Below are 19130 nucleotides of genomic sequence, written 5' to 3'. Positions count from 1 at the left end.
CACTTTTGTCAAGAATTTTATTGTAAATTTATACAGTTTGTAAATTTAAAGTAAAACAATGACGAGCCAAATATTCTTCAATAAATACATGAGGACATTTTTGGCATGATAACTTATCTGATGCGAGAAGACCGCGCTGTCAAACGCACAATAATACTGCCTCACAGGGTCGGAGTAACTGCCTGTAGTTTATTTACACAGCACCATCTAGTGGTCATCACCGAAATGTGTTTCACAACAGAGTTTGAGTTCAAACGACCTCACAGGCTTCTTTAAGACAGCGCCGACTGCCTTCACATTGACTCCGTGAGCAACTCGACTGACAAAGTGACACAAAGGCTTCTTGAAGTTTTCTTTCATGGCAAAAGAGAAGAGCACGAGTGCGTTCAGACGTCTTATATCAAACAGAATGAAAGGTAGAAAGAAAAGGACAGAGTGACAAGGGAGTTGGCCGTGAGCGGAGCAATGGGAACCAAAAGTGCACGGGTGATGTGATGGAGGTGGAGCGGTGGTCGAGTGTCACAGGCTCTGGCAGCACTGGAGTTTGTTGCCCTTCTGTCCATCAGTGGTTGGCGGGACACTTATGTCTACTACATTGTTGCCCGGGGAGTCGTCGTGTGCGGATCTGTCCGCTATCTGCTTCTGTGACACGATGCGGTAGATTTCTGCAGACGGGGAAATCCAAGAGAGAAAAAAACACACAGTGATGCTCTTGTTTCCTTTAAACTTTATGAATGGTTTAATGTCTCAGTTAAGGAGCTTTAAAAGCTTTTGCTTTGAAGGCTTAATTCCGGCGCTAAATCATCCCATGGTCTTTTTCTGCACTTACATTCATCAAATAAGCCATGGAGACAGTTTTTTATGAACTATAAACAGAGAAATCCGGTAGAGTCGCTAACAGCCGGACGTGGCTAACACCGATTAGCTCGGAGCAGCACGGTGAAGGCATTAAAATGTCTTTTTTAACCACTAATACAGCTCAAAATAACAGCAAACCTCTGCAGTAGCATGAGAAGAGTCCCTACACAGAAAACAAAGCACCAACAACGTAGTTAGTGTTTTAAAGATTTACCTACTGGCCCCTGTACCAGCTCCTCTCATAGTAAAGTCCATTCAAGTGGATTATCAAAGTCAATCCAAAAGGAAGGAGCCCATTGGTGCTTTGTTTTATGTGTAGGGACTCTTCTCATGCTGCTGCAGAGGTTTGGTGTTATTTTGAGCAGTATTAGTGGTTAAAAAAGACGTTTGAATGCCTTCACCGTACTGCCCCGATCTAATCAGTGTTAGCCACGTCTGGCTGTTAGCGACTCTCCAGGATTTCTCCGTTAATAGTTTATACACGAAACGCCTTATTTGATGAATGTAAGTGCCGAAAAAGATCATTGGAGGATTTTGCGCTGGAATTCCAATTTAAGTTTGAGGTCTTCAGAGTACGTCACAAGCGTCTCGCTCTTCTTACCTGTTAAAATGTTCTTGAAGGCTTCTTCTACATTAGTGGAGTCCAGCGCTGATGTCTCAATAAATGAGATAGCGTTTTTTTCTGATGCGGGAAGAAAAGAAAGATACATTTTAAGCACATTTGACAGATTATTAGACTGGCTTTGCTGGCTTTATTACCACAGCGCTTTGGTGATTCACCTGCGAAGGCTCGGGCCTCATCAGTGGGCACTGCCCTGAGGTGGCGGAGGTCGCTCTTGTTTCCAACCTGCATGATGACGATGTTGTTGTCAGCGTGGTCCCTCAGCTCCTTCAGCCAGCGTTCAATGTTCTCGTATGTCAGGTGCTTGGCGATGTCGTAAACCAGGAGAGCTCCAACTGCACCCCTGTAATATCTGTCGACAGCGTAAACCAGGTGAATACAACGACTGTATCATCGTTATTCCAGCGCAATATCTGCATCAATATACACAGAGAAGACACTCACGCTGAGGTGATCGCTCTGTAGCGTTCCTGTCCAGCTGTGTCCCAGATTTGAGCCTTTATCGTCTTGCCGTCCACCTGGATGCTGCGGGTGGCGAACTCCACCCCGATGGTGCTCTTGCTCTCCAGGTTGAACTCATTTCTTGTGAAACGGGACAGCAGGTTACTCTTCCCCACTCCAGAGTCTCCGATCAGCACGACTAGAGACAAAAACATTTTCTTATCAAAACACATATCAGGGTAGTTGTATACATTTATAAATGTTGATATTAACTAAGATAAATGTGCCACGTTTGATCAAACTGATGATTTTTTAACTGCAGAATTACAAACACGGGCGATGCTCTGTGTTCAGGTTATCTTCAGCTGTGGCCATTTTTAGGCAAAGTGAAAGTGCGGATTTGTTTGCTGCTTTTCTCTCTGCACTGACAATACGTTATCAGACGTTGGCCTGCTGGGAGTCATGCAGGAAGAAGCTGACAAAACCTGCTCTTTGGGAAATCTGACTCAACGGTTTCTCAAGGCCTCTTTTCCTGCTTATTTACGACGAGTCATCAGAATATCTAATCTGTATCCAGCTGCCACACTGGCCTGGGCCTCCTTTTGTACTGTAAACTATGCATACTTCAAGATGTTATGCATGAGACAAAACTGCGCATTTATGAAAGCAAACATACAGTTTGATTTACACAACATTGATGATAGATTTACTGGCCTCATGTGCTTTAAAACATGTAAACATGTTCTCGTATAAACCTGAAAATGAGCGTAATATTCCCCCTTAAAGCCATCATGTGATTTCTGTAGCGGTGGAGTGCTTCAACAAAGACAGCAAGGTCAGCAACGTGTTATCAGGAAACTGAACGCCAAGGTGTAAAAGGACCATGTGACCAGTGACTCAGTGCTCCAATCTGGTCAAATCTAATATAAACAGTACAGAAATATGCCCTTCAGACATCAGAGACAAAGTGGTGGAAAGTTACTGAGTACATTTACTTAAGTACTTTTGAGGTAATTCCATTTTAATCTACTTCTCTACATTTCAGAGGGAATATTGTTCTTTTACTCCACTACATTTATTTGATATCTTTAGTTTCTAGTTATTGTACAGATTCAGATTATTAATACAAAATACTATCAACACATTAAATAACATATATTGTTATAGAGCTATGATAAGCTACACAGCAGTGTATAAAGTAAATCAAATCACCTTTATCAGCTGCAACATAAAAGTTATATTTACGTTAATCTATCAATAATTTACATTAATCTATCAATAATTATAATATATTATAATTATAAACAGGCCATTCTGCATAATGAGTACTTTTACTTTTTTGTGCTTTAAGTACATGTTGATGCTCTTTTACTTAAGTAACATTTTAAATGCAGGACTTTTACTTGTAACAGAGTATTTATTTCTTTCATATGGAGAGAGTCTCCTCCCACAAAGGGAACTCTTGTTTACTTTTCCATTAAATATATCTGATTTCATGAGACGGTTGGAAGAAAACACGCCACTGTTGGTGCTTTTATACTTTGCTATTATATGCTTACTATTATAGGAACAAATAGATGACAAAGTATAATTGAATTACTTTAAAGTAATAGCCCCATCCTTTGGACTAGTGTTACAGATTAAGCGACACAGCAGTGTATAAATTAAATCAAATTAGCCCCACGTTTATCAGATACAACATCAGATATTAATATTAATGTATCAATAATTATATTCTGACATTATATTATTCTGAAACAGACCATTCTGCAAAATGAGTGCATTTTGATGCTCATACTTTTACTTAAGTATCATTTTGAATGCAGGATACTTTTACTTGTAACAGTATTTCTACAGTGAGGAATCACTACTGTTACTGAAGTATGTCTTCCACCACTTGAAATCCCCTACACACCTGCAGCAGCCACAGAAAACCAAAGCTACATGAGTTTCCTCTTGATTTCTTTCATATGGAGAGTCTCTTGTTTACTTTTCCATTAAATATATCTGATTTCATGGCATTATTTGAAGAAAACACGCCAGTGCTGGTGTTTTTATACTGTGGTTCTAGTGATAAATAGATGACTTTGAAGTTTAATTGAATTACTGTAAAAGTAATAATAGCTCCACCCTTTGGACTAGCTGGCTAACTCACTAGCCTGCAGGGCTAACTCCCTCACTGTGCGCCCTACTTTCTGTTAAATGTAGCAAAACTAAGGATTTCCAACAATCCGTGACGCAAATAAAAACAGCAACACGTCTTAAGTAAACATAAACGTGAGGAATATTAAAAAATAACGGGTCTGAAAACACGTTACTAGCTAGGAGAAGCTAGCTCCAGTTAGCTGCCACCACCAGCTGATATTAGAACTGACCACTGGCTGTTAGCATCGGTGCTAACCTCAGTCTCTCTGCTAATTAACATCACAGAAGGTTCTCCACGGGCAGTTTCTGTTCCTCTCACCTTTGAACAAGAAGTCATACTCGTCGTCTCTGTTCCCCATCGTCAGGTACCTCGATCACCCTGTTTGAGACCGCGGTGCTAATGTGTAAAGTGTGTTCCTGCCCAGTGACCAGGCTGCTGCTGCTGCTGCGGCTCTGACACAAGACAATGCGCTCATTGCGCAGGAGGCGCAGAGTTGCGTCAACGCAGTTACTTACGTTAATTTACAGGTATATTTGTTTTTTTCATTGACAAAATGTAAAATACAAAGATTCAGGTACATGATATTACACATATAGGCTGAACACATTTTTAATGGAATCCCATTGCTAGGCAACAGCGTCGGTCTTTGTGAAATGTTGAATGTGTAGATTTTTTATTAAAAGCTATATTTTAAATAATATTAAAAATAATACACCCACTGTTCGTTTTGGGGGGTTCAGAATGAAAGTATTTATTTTCCATAAAAAAAATATATTTAGTTTGAATTAATTTTTTTTTTTTTTTGACGGTTTGACAATGACTTTCTGTCACGTTCTGTTTCCATGGTAACAACCTGCCGGCATAGCGGGTTGCCCGGGTTATCTGTTGTGCCGAGCAGCTACTGTAGGGTGGCACTGGGTGAGGTGGAGTTTGCCAATCCTGCAGCTGGGTGACAAGAGACGGGCCAAAGCCAGAGTCAATACAGGCCAAGCATTCACTCCATGGACTGAGATAAAGTAGTTCAACGGCATTAAAACGCACGCTGAAATGGCTACGTTTCTCCTTTTCCGGTAAGCTAACTTTCATGTTTACTTAGCTGTAACGGCTAACGCTAACTGTCAGTCAAACTCCTCTGTAATACTTGTTTTATGGTGTGATTTGCCGGAGGGGACGGGTTCAAACAGTCTCAAACAGACTCCGGTCTCCTGTAGGCTACTGGGCCGGGTCTGACCGACCTGCAACCTGAGTGCTGGAATTATATTTTGTTGTTGCGACTACGATCTTGAGACACTAGATGGCGGTGTTCTGCTGATTCTCCATATTCAACCTTAACTTCCTGTCAGCTGATGTCGTTCACTGCAACAGGAATCAGACTTGAACACATTCAGGATGTTTATGTTTACATCTCTGAAATGGTCTTTTTAAAAAATGAGTGATACAAAAACATGATGAAAATAGACCTTTTCAAAGACTTTTGTGTCCTAATTTAGTTCCTGTTGCAGTGAAAAGAACTTCAGCTGAGTCCCTGTTAACTTCCTGTCACTGCAACAGGAAATACACTGGGACACATTTAGGATGTTTACGTTTACATCTGTGTCCTGTAAATAATACATACACACAAATAACATCATAAGCAGTTTAGTCAGACAGTTCAGGGGGAAAAGTTTATTTTCTAGAAGCTTAAACTTAATGAATTCTGAATTCAAATAGGAGAAATGGCAAAATTGGTGTAGTGAATTAGAAAATGTCTGCTTATGAATGAAGAATTTGGCAATCACACAATAAAAAAAGGTTTTCATCTTCTGTTTACAGAATGTACAGGGAATAATAATGTCTGTAAATTTAGCGGGGCATATGTTCTGTAAAAGTTTGAGATGGAGGCTATTTCCTTGGCCCTGTTTGAAATACAGCACTTATAAGGTATAAGCCGCACCCAAGAAGTAAAGCTATTTTTGTTTATTTAATTTGGCACAAATCTAACTTCATAAAGCCAAGCCCTTCTCCAGTAAAACATGCATGTCTTTTTTTAATTTTTATTATTTTTATTGAGAAGTGCGGTCCCTGCATTGTCACACCTCATATCCGTAGAAATGTATGACACAAGACGTCGATTAGGACTCTTATGAGTGATGAATTACTAATTATTTGATTTTTATTGTAATGTACCATCCTGCCCAAGACTGCAAGTCAATTATTACTTATTTAAAGGTTGTCATCTCAAGGTTCAAATTTAATTTCAAATTCTTCTTTTTGTCTGAAAGAATATATTTTTATAAAGCATCAGAGTTCCTTCTTAAAGAAATATTATTAATTTAACTAAGAATACAAACTTGACAGCTCATTATCTTTCTCTGGAGCTTTCACATGATCCTTATCAGCAGTTAAACTAACAGAAATAGCTTAATGGTAAGGGCCTAACTAATAGTAACATTACATTAATTTAGCTGATGCGTTTATCAAAAGCAACCTACAATAAGTGCATCCAACCACGGAGTTACTTCCCAAAACTGTCAAGAATCAAGTGTAAATTCATCAAACAAACAAAACCAAGACTGCTTCAGGTGCTACATTTAGAAACAAGAGATATAGATTTATTTTAATGATTCATTCATGATTAGAAAATAAAACCATTGAACCAGCAGAGGGAGCCCCCATCTCTTCCTCTTTCTTCCTTTAGGACCAACTGAACTTTTCACCTGCACGTTACATGTACGAAAAAGAGCAGCAGTGGACGCTGTAGTTTTCTTCATCATGATGACGCATTCAAGTCCAATTTCCATATTGATAACAAATTTGTGTCTGTTTGTGTTTCCAGTGATACACACTCCGCACATCTACGTGTTTGTGCCGTCTGTGAGTAAAGAGGAGTGATCGGCAGGTATGAGCAACTGTGCAAACATGAAACCAGGACTTTCCCTGAAGATTATTTAAGGATTTTTATAAAAACTTGAGAGAACCTTCATTGGATTTGAAGTGGGCATGGTCATATTCATTAAAAAATTATGATGTTACTTATGAGGTAATTTTTCTTATATAAGCTCTTTGCTCATGCTTCTTTTCGGAGTCAACTCAACGTTCACTCCAACATGGCGCAACTTTTGAAAGTATAGCTAGCTATATTGCATATTTGATATATCTATCTTGCTAACATCAGCTATCTATTCGTCTGTAGTTAGTTGTTTAGCTATCTACCTATCCATTTATCTATAGTAAGTTTATCTATCTATCATCTTTTTTTAATCGTTCATTGTCAAGCTGTCTACCAAGCTATCGTTAAGCTATCTACCTAGCTGTCATGTTACGGTTATCTTTCTGGCTATCTTTCTCCGCGCTGCCACATTAGGTTATTATGTGTGTAATGTCTCTGGCTGCACAAACGACATCTCCCAAGACTTTCTTTCGCAAATCCTGAGCCTACACATAGACTGTATAAAAAATGGACGTAGCATCTCAGTCGAGGTCCGTTCTCTCAACTTGATCCAATCGTCCTCGCCTACGGGGGTCGCCATCCTGTCAGACTTTGACTCCGCCTCATTTCCTCTTACCAAAAAGGGGCATGTATGTGACGTTGGGGGGGGGGGGGGGGGGGGGGGTGTATACACCGCAGACTAAAAACAGATATGGAAAACACTCCTTGAAAGAGTTTGCGGGTAAAGTCTTTTGCAGCTTAATCTGACTCATTTACACATAAACTCGTTTTGCCAGTTCCTGCTAAGACTATAAATATATTAAATTCTGTTATTAGTTTCAGTGAGGCCTCAGGCAGGTGATTTCCCTACGAAGGCAGTCTCACCTGTGTGGCTATATTTAGAAAGACCCGCCCACATGCACAAATTGACCAATCAGCGGCCGGGACGCTGTCACAGGTTCTCCCTCCTCACTTTCACATACAAGAGAGCTTTTCACTACAACTGAGCAGAAGCTTATGTTCATGGGGACGCACACAACACAGTCAGACAGACTCGTGATGGCAACACGGACAGCACGACAGAGGAGCCAGCTGCCCTCCTGCTACTATGAGGGTTACCTGGAGAAGAGGTCGTTCAAAGATAAGGTAGACCTGTTGTTTTGTTGTTCTGAGCAAACACTGAGGCAGACAATTATGACTCTGTTGGTGACGCAAGAAAGCTTCTTATCATTATGATGCTTTGCTCTCGTATCTGTTGGTCATCTGCAGGTTTTTAGGTGCTGTTGTGTCACGGAAACAGTTACAAATCTTATCAGAGACACTTCAAGACTGGATGTTATTTGTTTTTGTTCTGTAAAATGTCAGTGACGTGAAAAATATCCATCACTTATTCCTGCAGAATGAGGATCAGATTGTTTTGTCCAACCAGCACTAAATAATACAAGATTAAGATAATCTCTATAATTTAATCGATTAATTGTCAAAACCATTCATGGATTAATCTCCCAAAAACTTTAAAACTAAAAACAGTCATATAAAGAATACAGTGAGGGAGGAATGTGATTGTGGTTTTATTGTTCATTTGTATATCATGTATGTGTTTTATAAAGGTAATTTTGTACGGCTGCTAACTTGGCCAGGGCTTCCTTGTAAAAGAGGTTTTTGATCTCAATGGGAGTTCCTGGTTAAACAAAAAAATAAGAAGAAGAAAAACTGTTGCGGATCGATGAATCAACTTATTGTTTCAGCTTTACTGACTGCTTATGTTTGAAGTAGGTCAGTTATGTCACCCCCCCCCCCTCTCTCTCTCTCTCTCTCTCTCTCTCTCTCTCTCTCTCTCTCTCTCTCCCTCTCTCTCTGTTTTATCACATCAGTTAAGTCATTCACGTTAAAACAAAGCCTCAAAAGTTTTACTGAAAACTGAAGAAACAGACGAATGTACGTCAAAAAAGAAAGAACAAATGTTTATTCCATCAAAGTTCGGGACTGTGTGTGTGTGTGTGTGTGTGTGTGTGTGTGTGTGTGTGTGTGTGTGTGTGTGTGTGTGTGTGTGTGTGTGTGTGTGTGTGTGTGTGTGTGTGTGTGTGTGTGTGTGTGTGTGTGTGTGTGTGTGTGTGTGTGTGTGTGTGTGTGTGTGTGTGTGTGTGTGTGTGTGTGTGTGTGTGTGTGTGTGTGTGTGTGTGTGTGTGTGTGTGTGTGTGCAACGCAGACAGACAAACATGCATCTCAACAGTGTGCAGAAAATGCCAGGGATCTTCCCTCCTGTGCAGGTACAATAGATAAATAGACAAATATATGTTGTTAATTTGTTAGATAGATAGTTAGGTTATTGTCATTTTATCATGCAATACAATGAAACTCAAAAGCAGCCTTAAAAGAGTAAACTTGTTTAAAGTGATGGTATTTTCACAACCTTACTAGAAACAGTCAATGCACCGCACATTCAGGTGAAGTGTTGTTTTCCGTGGGTGGAGCCCTCTGTCGTTAAAAAGCTTCTTATCAATTGTGAGGACCTTAACGTTGAGTTTTTGTGCAGACGGGGAACAGCACCTGCGTGTCTCCAACTGGTCTGACTGCAATTCTGCTCATTGTGCCCATAAAGATTAGAGCAGGCCAGGAACTGACAGAAAAGTAAAGGCGCTAACTGGAAAGGCCGGCTTTGTAAATACTGAATCCTGCGTGCCGTTCTGCCAAACCCTCCCTGATAACAGAGTCAACACACTCCAGCGAGAGCACGGAAAACCCAAGTGCTTTTATACGTTTTCAAACTGCCCCAGTCCCCGACAAAAGTTACATCAGAGTCTTTTACGGTTTTACAGTTCAGCACTTATAGTTTTACATTAGATCATCAACAAAGCGTCGGTGGTGACCTGAGACAGACAATTGTGACTGTGCTGTGATTCATGCAACACTCACGACTTGAACAAACAAATTAAAGCTTGTGACACAGGTTCATTTACTCTTTCCTTTCAGGTCCCACCAATCCAAACACTAAGGGTTTCTGTTGTGGTTAAATGTTTGACACCCGCACAGACTGCACCTTTTTATGTCTTTGTTGCGTGTCTTGCATTTATTTTTCTTCTTTTGCAGAGTGTGACATTCATTCGTTCATTTCCATGTCCTGTTTTTTAGTCCTGGTATGCTTTCATTCACTCAGTACTTCTCTCTGTGTGTGTGTTTGTGCAGACGTCTCGGAGGCTGTGGACCTGCCTGTGTGGAAACACGCTGTTCTTCTTCAATGAGAAGAGAGACACTGATGTAAGTTCATATTATTATTATTATTATTATGATTAAATCCCATCTCTTCAGGATCACTTACAACAACTAAAAATCCCACCATCTTCCACCCTCTGTTTTTCTATTAATGTGATGTTCTTTTACATTACATTTAATTTAGCTGACGCTTTTGTCCAAAGCCACTTCCAATAAGTGCATTCAACAATTAGGGTACAAACCAGGGGAGCAAGTTATTTAGTAAGTGTGGTAGCTTCAAATAAGCTGATCTATAAATTGCTTTTGTTCTAGTGTTGTTTAAATTGCTTTCTGTTTGAGCGTCTATTTTTTATGTATCAATTCAATTTTATTTATAGTACCAAATCATAACAAAAGTTATCTCAGGACACTTTACAGAGTAGGTAAAGACCACACTCTATGACTTATTTATGATTTACATAGACCCAACAATTCCCCCGTAGAGTACGGTGGCAACTAAAACCTTCCCTATAACAGACAGGAACGTCAGACAGACCCAGCTCTGTGGAGGACGCACATCTGTCTGCACCGGTTGGGGAGGAAGAAAAGAAGAGAGAAAGAGAGAAAAGACGGACAGAGACAGACAGAGAGACAGAGAGACACACTTCCAAGTAACAGTGACTATAGTGATAGCTAAAGCAATGTAAATATGACTTACAAGTTATGGAAGTTAATGCAGCAGAACAGCAAGAAACAGGCACAGGGAGAGTGACAGAACATGGAAAAGATAGTAAATAAATACACTTCTGCCCTTACTGCAAGCCTGACTCAGAAGTTGGAAGTTCCCAATCTCTGATTACAAGTGAACGCAGCATAACCGCAGACTAACACCTATTTACATATAGGCAGAGAATGTCTCCACAGACACGGAAATTGGAAAAGTCGCCAAAAAGGCAACAAGTACTTTCATTAGTGGGTCATATGATCAATCACCATTGTTTTAACTCACTCTTTGATGGATAGGAACTTAAAAGATAGTTAACTAGGGGAAAATCTTCTGGATTACATCTTTGCTAAAAGCCAGAGATGTGGATGATGAATTACTGATCAAAACTTTCCCTGATAAAGTCAGTAGTCAGGGATAATGTGTCTCTCCATGTGTCGCTGTGTCTCTTCAGTACGTAGAGAAGGTGGATCTCCGTGGACTGATCTCGGTCACAGATGACGGCAGCCAGGATCGTAACTTGGATGCAGCCAGACTCAGCCTCCAGATGAAGGACATGAATATCAAATTCACTGTGAGGGAACATGTATAAAATATCTAAATCAACTTCTTCTCTTTTTTTTAAGAATAATTTCTCATTTTCATATTTTTTCTCTCTTTGTTGTGTCGACAGGCTCCTAATGCAGAAGCTCGTGAGCTGTGGAAAGGCTACATCCGCTCTGTGGCCGAGGTCGGTGGTGTTTAACATTTAACGTTAGCTCACTTTATAGAAACAACAAAGGACGATAAACATGTTTTTACTTAATTAAAGGTCCCATATTATGCTTATTGTCATGTTCATACATGTTCAGATGCTTTGATGTTCAAAAACACATATTTTTCTCATACTGTCTGAATATTCCTGTATTCACCCTCTGAATTTAGCATTTCTTGGTCTTTTTCATCCGCGCTCTTGGCAGCATCATTGCAGCCGGGGCATGACTGTAGCGGCACTTTTTATTTCTTTCTTTTTTATTTAACTCTATTGAACGTTGACAGACAGAATAAAGATTTCAGTGTGCAAAAAGTGCATACCAATTAAACAAAGTTAAATAAAACATAAAAAAAGTAAATGACCTAAATATAGAAAATAAGATACTTAAACATAAAACTTAAGCAATGACTATAATAAGTCAAAAACACTTTAATCAGGGGCTACAGAAAATAATTCTTTAAAATATAGCAATGTGCATGTTACGGTAGAAATTTAAATTCAAATGTAATTCAACCAATAAGAAGAGGAGAATCTAGCTTTATGTTTGTGAAATTGACCAATTAAAACTACAGAAGTCCTGACGGCTCGTTTAAAGACAGTTTCTGAATACGTGCATTTCTCTGTGGATTCAGCGTTTTGATACTTTCACAGTATTTATACAGCACATCCACCTGCTGCATAATAATCATTTTAATAAGGGAAAAATGGAAATCTCACTTGTTATAATATGGGACCTTTAAGTTTAACATGGTCGATGTTTGGATGAAGTTAACAGCAGATAATTAAAAGCATGAACTGTGTGTCCCTGCAGTTGTCGGTGCCATCCTCCCTCAATCTGCTGCCGGGACAGATCCACATGCTGAAAGAGGTGGTGGAAAAGGAAAAGGAAAGATTACAAAATGTCCCCCCACCTGCTGTCAACTCGGACTCCAGTGCTTACGTCGTCCCCCAAGCAGACATGCCATCGTGAGTATAAACAAGACGCACGAGTGAAACAAAGCCAGTCGACTCGGGTTAAACCTACGTCGTGACAATTCAAATAAGACCTGAGGTACAACCCAGGAGCGATGCACACCAATTATCTGGTACTTGACCTTGGTTGTGAATCAGAATCAGTCACCACGTGTTAACCCTTTCAAACACAAAATCAGATGCTGAGCGCTCAGTGTGAGAGGAGTAGTGGTCACCATTTGCGTTAATGTTCAGGGAAAAAAGCATATTTGGTGAGTTTTAATGTTTCAGATCGACAAAATGGATGAAATCCTCTTTTATGGGTTCAGAACTGTCTCCAAAAAACATCTTAAACCCTGTTTAATTATCTAAAAATGCAGTTTTCCAAGCTTAGATGTACTCCATAAGATTTTCATCTGTTTAACTGTCTTTTAAGGTCCTATCTATCAAAGAGTGAGTTAAAACAGTGATTGATCATGTGACCAACTAATGGAAGCACTTCTACTTGCCTTTTTGCTGAGTATTGTGTCTGTGGCTACATTGGCGGGCTAGATGTAAATAGGCCGCCATGTTAGTGACGCTGCTGACAACGGTTGGTTACGGTTATGCTGCGTTCACTTGTAATCGGAAATCTGGAGCTTCCAACTTCTGAGTCAGGCTTGTGGTAAGGGCAGAAGTGTAATGGGAACATAAGAGGGGACGGACCAGAAGTAGAGAGGTGAATCTGTCTCAATAAATTTACAAAAGAGGCAAAAAAAATGAATTATAATAATTGTCAACACACATAGTGACCGTGAACGTGACAAGATGGAGGGCTCTGAAGGAACAGGCTCCCCTACATCTTACTGCCAAAGAGGCCGCTAGAAACAACACATCTCAAATTTTATGGAGTAAAACTTTAGATCAAGTGTTTTTAATTAATTAAGAGTTGGCTCTGGGATCTGCTCAGACTTTCTCCTGTGTGTGTGTGTGTGAGGTCTGGATGCAGCACTCTTTAATGATCTACCAAAGTCAGTTTTCAAAGAGTGAGGGCTAAAGCTTTTCCTTTTGTCTCATGTCCGCGGCGTCCTGCAGTTGTTACCACAGCGTGTCCCGTCTGGAGGCAGAGCTGCTGCTTGAGAGAGAGGCCAAGAAAGGAAACCTGCTGCTGAGACCCGGGAGTAACGGGACCTCCTTCGCTATCACCACCAGACAGGACCTGGAAGGGTACGCACGTACTTAAAACATAAACACACATCTAATACGTACGTGTGAATGTGTATTAGACACTCGAAAGGACGCTAAAACACAACTACTTTATCACTTTAAGGTGCCAAAATATAAAAAGAGAGATTTCCATGTCTTTTTTTTAACTATAAAGCAGGTCGAGGCGTTTTATAAATACTGTGAATACAGGTTTATTCAGACAGTATGAGAAAAATGTTGTTGTTTTTGACCATTAAAGCATGTAAACATGTTCTAATAGAAACCCAAAATACAAGTATGAACAAAAACTGAGCATTATGAGACCTTAAATTCAGTTCTGAATAGATTTACTACTAGATGAGATTATAACTGGACAAATGAGAGTTTTAATACCTTGAATCGGATTATCTTTGCACATGTAATCTGTGTATTTATTCATTTCATCTGTGTTCTGACAGACCTGTGTTCAAACACTACCGCGTGACTCGCAAACATGACGGGGGCTTCGCCATTGATGTGGAAAATCCTGTGAGTATTTAAAAAGAAATCGTGCTCAATGTACTTTGGACTACAGATACATGTCTGCTGTCTGCACTGTTTGGCAGCTTGGAGTATCGGTGACTTTGTTTTCCTTGGATGAAATTCATTAGACGCAAAAACTGCCTTTCTATTACTTGATCAAAGTGTGTGTGTGTGTGTGTGTGTGTGTGTGTGTGTGTGTGTGTGTGTGTGTGTGTGTGTGTGTGTGTGTGTGTGTGTGTGTGTGTGTGTGTGTGTGTGTGTGTGTGTGTGTGTGTGTGTGTGTGTGTGTGTGTGTGTGTGTGTGTGTGTGTGTGTGTGTGTGTGTGTGTGTGTGTGTGTGTGTGTGTGTGTGGCCTACTTTTTTCTGCGTGTAACTTGACCTCACGTGTCTCAACAGTAGGGCATAGGTGAAGCTTTTTATTGTTACTGTGAATATCAAATGAATTGTAGCACCTGACTTCCCGGCCAAAGAGGCGGCTAATTCCCGGCAAACACAGAGATGGCGATAAACATGGCACGTGACGTTCAGTCCAGTGACCGCAGTCGTGTTTCTTCTGACCTGTATTCTGTGTGGACGTGACTTTAATTCTGCTGCCAGTGACATGACTCACCTCTGTTCTTTGTTCTGTATGCAGTGTGTATGCAGTGTGTATGCTGTGTGTATTAGTGTATGCAGTGTGTATCAGTGTGTGCTGTGTGTATCAGAGTATGCAGTGTGTATCAGTGTGTGCTGTGTGTATCAGAGTATGCAGTGTGTATCAGTGTTTGCTGTGTGTATCAGTGAGTATCAGTGTATGCAGTGTATATTAGTGTGTGCATCAGTGTATGCTGTGTGCATCAGTGTATGCAGTGTGTATCAGTGTATGCTGTGTGCATCAGTGTATGCTGTGTGTATTAGTGTATGCAGTGTGTATCAGTGTATGCTGTGTGCATCAGTGTATGCTGTGTGTATCAGTGTATGCTGTGTGCATCAGTGTATGCTGTGTGTATCAGTGTATGCTGTGTGCATCAGTGTATGCAGTGTGCATCAGTGTATGCTGTGTGTATCAGTGTATGCTGTGTGCATCAGTGTATGCTGTGTGCATCAGTGTATGCTGTGTGCATCAGTGTGTGCTGTGTGTATCAGAGTATGCAGTGTGTATCAGTGTTTGCTGTGTGTATCAGTGAGAATCAGTGTATGCAGTGTATATTAGTGTGTGCATCAGTGTATGCTGTGTGCATCAGTGTATGCAGTGTGTACAGTGGCGGGGCAAGGGTCCTTTGGGGCTCCAAGCAAGAAATTTGTGGGGGCCCCACCCCATCCCTCCACAGTGAAAAAAATTGTTTTTTGCACACAATTTCTGGGACATTTGATATGTATACTGAAAATAATACTTTAGAAGAGATTAGGGGTTCTCAAAGTGAATTTCAGGGAGGAACAGAAATTCTTAAAACCCTACGCCTATCAATAATTGTTGTAAATTAACTGACACCAACACAATATAAAATATGAACTTTTTTTATTACAAAAAATAGAAATCTGAATGTTGTTAACAATAAAATAAATACAAAAATAAAATTGACTGTTCACATTTGGGTCTTGATGGAGCTGATGACAAAAAAGAAAAAAAAACAACAACAGGGTATATTTGTTATAAATAATCTTTAATAGCATGGGCTAATTACAGCAATTCTTGTTGCAGTTATTATTATTGTCATTGTTATATGTTCTCTATGGAAGTAAAAAAAAATTATTTAACTCACAGTCATCTGTGTCAGCAGTTGGACTTGATCTCTGATCATCGGTTGGATGTTCCTGCGCAGGAGGTTGGGAAACCACTGTGCTGCTGGAGGTGGATGTTGATGGAACTAAACTCAAAAAACAACAACAGGGCATATGAGAATCTCTAAGGGCAGGCATATGATTATGTATGTGCACAGCATTTTCTACTACTACAGCTTAATACTACTGCCATGAAGAATATTAAGGCATAACATTATCAATTGTGGAATAATGAACTTACAGTTGTCATCAGGGATGGGAGGGGGAACATCATCCTTCCCTGGATGTGTTGGTTTAAAAAAGACAGTAATGATCCTGAGGAGAGATGAGAGGGAAACATATTGTTAAGTTCAACATGTATTATGCACTTGATGTACTCTTGTGGTGGGTGCACATATCATATGTACTGCCAAACACATATTTCTCCCTTTCTGGCACTATTAAGTTCATCTCATCATTATGCAAAGCTTATCATAGAAGGTGTACTTTAGTATTACATACTACAGTGGAAACCGCTTATAGTGATCACGTTGGTCCAGAGCCAATTTGATCACTATAAGCGGTTGGTCGCTATAACCGAATTCTTATTACAGTATTTCACATTTTTTATGCAGAATATTATCTAAACGCCATTTGTATCGTTTTTCAATGATAACAATTGCACGAAACGAACCGTTTCAGCATTTACTGAATTTTATTATGGTTTCAAACACATTCGTTTCAAATGCTCCTTTTGAGAGGAACCATGCAAGTTATATTACTGCGCAGTGCGCAGACATAACTCATAAATACATAAATACAAATACAGTAACTTCTTCTGTGCGTCGGCTCTGCCGTGAAGCCGGTGCATTTTTTTAAAACAAGTCTTAAAATAAACTTTGAAACACTGTTTCATAGAACAACAACATAGAAGATAACAACGGCATCAAGAAGAGTTAAGCTACGTCTGTTTTGTGTTGCGGCTCCGCTGCGCCGCGTTAAGAAGTCACTTCACATGTTTCCATGGATCAGTGTTGTCTAACACCAAGTTCACTGCTTTTTCAAAACGATAAAAAAAAATCTGTCATAAGCCTTGAGGAGACGTTTCTCATCAGGTGGCAATGACTTCCCTTTTCCAGCCATGATTCGCGCGCTTGCTGCCGGTGTCAACTCCTTACATTAGCTAGCTGTTAGCTCACTCGTTAGCTAGCTGTTAGCTCACTCGGCAGAAGCAGACGTCCAGCACGTTTTCATTCATAAAATGAGAAAAAAAATGAACACTATAAGCGGATTTCTCGATCACTATAAACGAATTATTTAAACAGCATTTGTATAGAAATGATTCTGTCCCAAGCCTTTTGATCCATATAAGCGGTTGATCACTATATCCGTGATCACTATAAGCGGTTTCCACTGTATTAGGCTGTTGTTGTTGTTGTTGCTGTTGTTGTTGTTGTTGTTGTTGTTGTTAGACTGTCTGCCTCACTAAACTTTCTGTTGTTTTCTGCTGGTTGAGACTGGAGAGTGGTGCACATCTCCTCCTGCTAGCTAGCTTCATGTAGCTGTGTCATGTTACGCATTCGTCATAGCTTAGTTTTTAGCTTATTAGCCGCTATGGAGTCCGTGACAACACAACACAGTCAGTCAGAAAAACATAACAATGCACTTACCACTGTCTTACTTTCGTTTTTCCTCCCTTTCCTTCCTCTGTTTTTTCTTTTCTGCCCCGCTGGGATAACTCCTCTTCATCTTTTCGCAAGCGCGGAGCTCGGTGTAAGTGGGCAGAGCTCGGTGCTAAACAAACAATCAAACCTGCGGTTCGCGCTGATTGACACAGACAGCGCCGACGGCAGAAGTGACGTGGGGGCCCCCAAGGGGGGTTGCTACGGCGCTTTTTCATAGTAAATGCCCGTTGTTGTCGTTGCTGTGCCGTACATTAGCACTTGGGGCACCGGTCACTGGGGAGGATGCCCAAGTGGGGGCCCCCTGGAAGCCGGGGCCCCAGGCAATTGCCTGGTTTGCCTGTTGGCAAGCCCCGCCCCTGAGTGTGTATCAGTGTATGCTGTGTGTATCAGTGTGTGCTGTGTGTATCAGAGTATGCAGTGTGTATCAGTGTGTGCTGTGTGTATCAGAGTATGCAGTGTGTATCAGTGTTTGCTGTGTGTATCAGTGAGTATCAGTGTATGCAGTGTATATTAGTGTGTGCATCAGTGTATGCTGTGTGTATTAGTGTATGCAGTGTGTATCAGTGTATGCTGTGTGCATCAGTGTATGCTGTGTGCATCAGTGTATGCTGTGTGCATCAGTGTATGCTGTGTGTATTAGTGTATGCAGTGTGTATCAGTGTATGCAGTGTGTATCAGTGAACGCTGTGTGCATCAGTGTATGCTGTGTGTATTAGTGAACGCTGTGTGCATCAGTGTATGCTGTGTGTATTAGTGTATGCAGTGTGTATCAGTGTATGCTGTGTGTATCAGTGTATGCAGTGTGTATCAGTGAACGCTGTGTGCATCAGTGTATGCTGTGTGTATTAGTGTATGCAGTGTGTATCAGTGAACGCTGTGTGTATCAGTGTATGCTGTGTGCATCAGTGTATGCTGTGTGTATTAGTGTATGCAGTTTGTATCAGTGTGTGCAGTGTGTATCAGTGGACGCTGTGTGTATCAGTGAACGCTGTGTGTATCAGTGTATGCAGTTTGTATCAGTGTGTGCAGTGTGTATCAGTGTATGCAGTGTGTGTGTGTGTTAATGTGTGCACAGGTGTTTCTGCTGCAGCGGACATAATTCTACATTACTTCCTTCTTGGCACTAATGATACATAGCCAGCAATTAAACGTAACAATAAAATGTGATGACGGATGCAAGAATTTTAATATGGTTATTGCGGTTGAGTCATGTCTAATCTAAAAACCGGTTTTATTCCATTTCATTGTCATTGCACTTGAGTTGTTAAAGAAAAGCTGTTCTCCGTGCAGGTCCCGTGTGCCACGCTGTGGGACGTGATCAACTATTTAGTGGAAAAAACGGACAGAGTCCTGATTCCTCTCATCATGGAGGAGGCCTATGAGAAAAACATCTGTACGTTT

The 19130-nt window shown here is 40.5% G+C and overlaps 2 protein-coding genes and 1 long non-coding RNA gene across 3 annotated transcripts in view; 1 reads left to right on the top strand and 2 right to left on the bottom strand.

Annotated features, from left to right (window-relative positions):
- Window positions 1–20: 20 nt before the first annotated feature.
- On the bottom strand, window positions 21–4515 carry LOC310966547 (ras-related protein Rab-11B-like). The gene is made up of 5 exons (XM_083940306.1): window positions 4386–4515; window positions 1925–2120; window positions 1639–1832; window positions 1460–1540; window positions 21–665 (listed from the first exon to the last, which is right to left on the bottom strand). The coding sequence occupies exons 1-5, from the start codon at window positions 4423–4425 to the stop codon at window positions 520–522; spliced, it is 657 nt and encodes a 218-aa protein (XP_083796432.1). The 5' UTR covers window positions 4426–4515; the 3' UTR covers window positions 21–519.
- A 3471-nt stretch (window positions 4516–7986) lies between these two features.
- LOC310945254 (signal-transducing adaptor protein 1-like) overlaps window positions 7987–19130 on the top strand; it is a 16867-nt gene continuing 5723 nt past the window's right edge. Inside the window, exons 1-8 of the mRNA XM_083911295.1 lie at window positions 7987–8121; window positions 10162–10233; window positions 11346–11465; window positions 11565–11621; window positions 12457–12611; window positions 13671–13802; window positions 14240–14309; window positions 19020–19122. Coding sequence (XP_083767421.1) covers window positions 7993–8121; window positions 10162–10233; window positions 11346–11465; window positions 11565–11621; window positions 12457–12611; window positions 13671–13802; window positions 14240–14309; window positions 19020–19122 — 838 coding nt within the window. The 5' untranslated portion in view covers window positions 7987–7992. The remainder of the gene's footprint in view (window positions 8122–10161; window positions 10234–11345; window positions 11466–11564; window positions 11622–12456; window positions 12612–13670; window positions 13803–14239; window positions 14310–19019; window positions 19123–19130) is intronic.
- Window positions 15786–17791, bottom strand: LOC310966607. Its single transcript, XR_014593846.1, has 4 exons — window positions 17715–17791; window positions 16307–16380; window positions 16047–16151; window positions 15786–15891 (listed from the first exon to the last, which is right to left on the bottom strand). It is a non-coding gene; the product is annotated as an uncharacterized lncRNA (long non-coding RNA).

The sequence above is a fragment of the Echiichthys vipera genome, assembly GCF_963691815.1.
Source record: "Echiichthys vipera genome assembly, chromosome: 3".
In the NCBI taxonomy this organism is placed as follows: domain Eukaryota; kingdom Metazoa; phylum Chordata; class Actinopteri; order Perciformes; family Trachinidae; genus Echiichthys; species Echiichthys vipera.
Note: the sequence above shows the minus strand (reverse complement) of the source record. Positions and strands in the feature narration are given on the sequence as shown.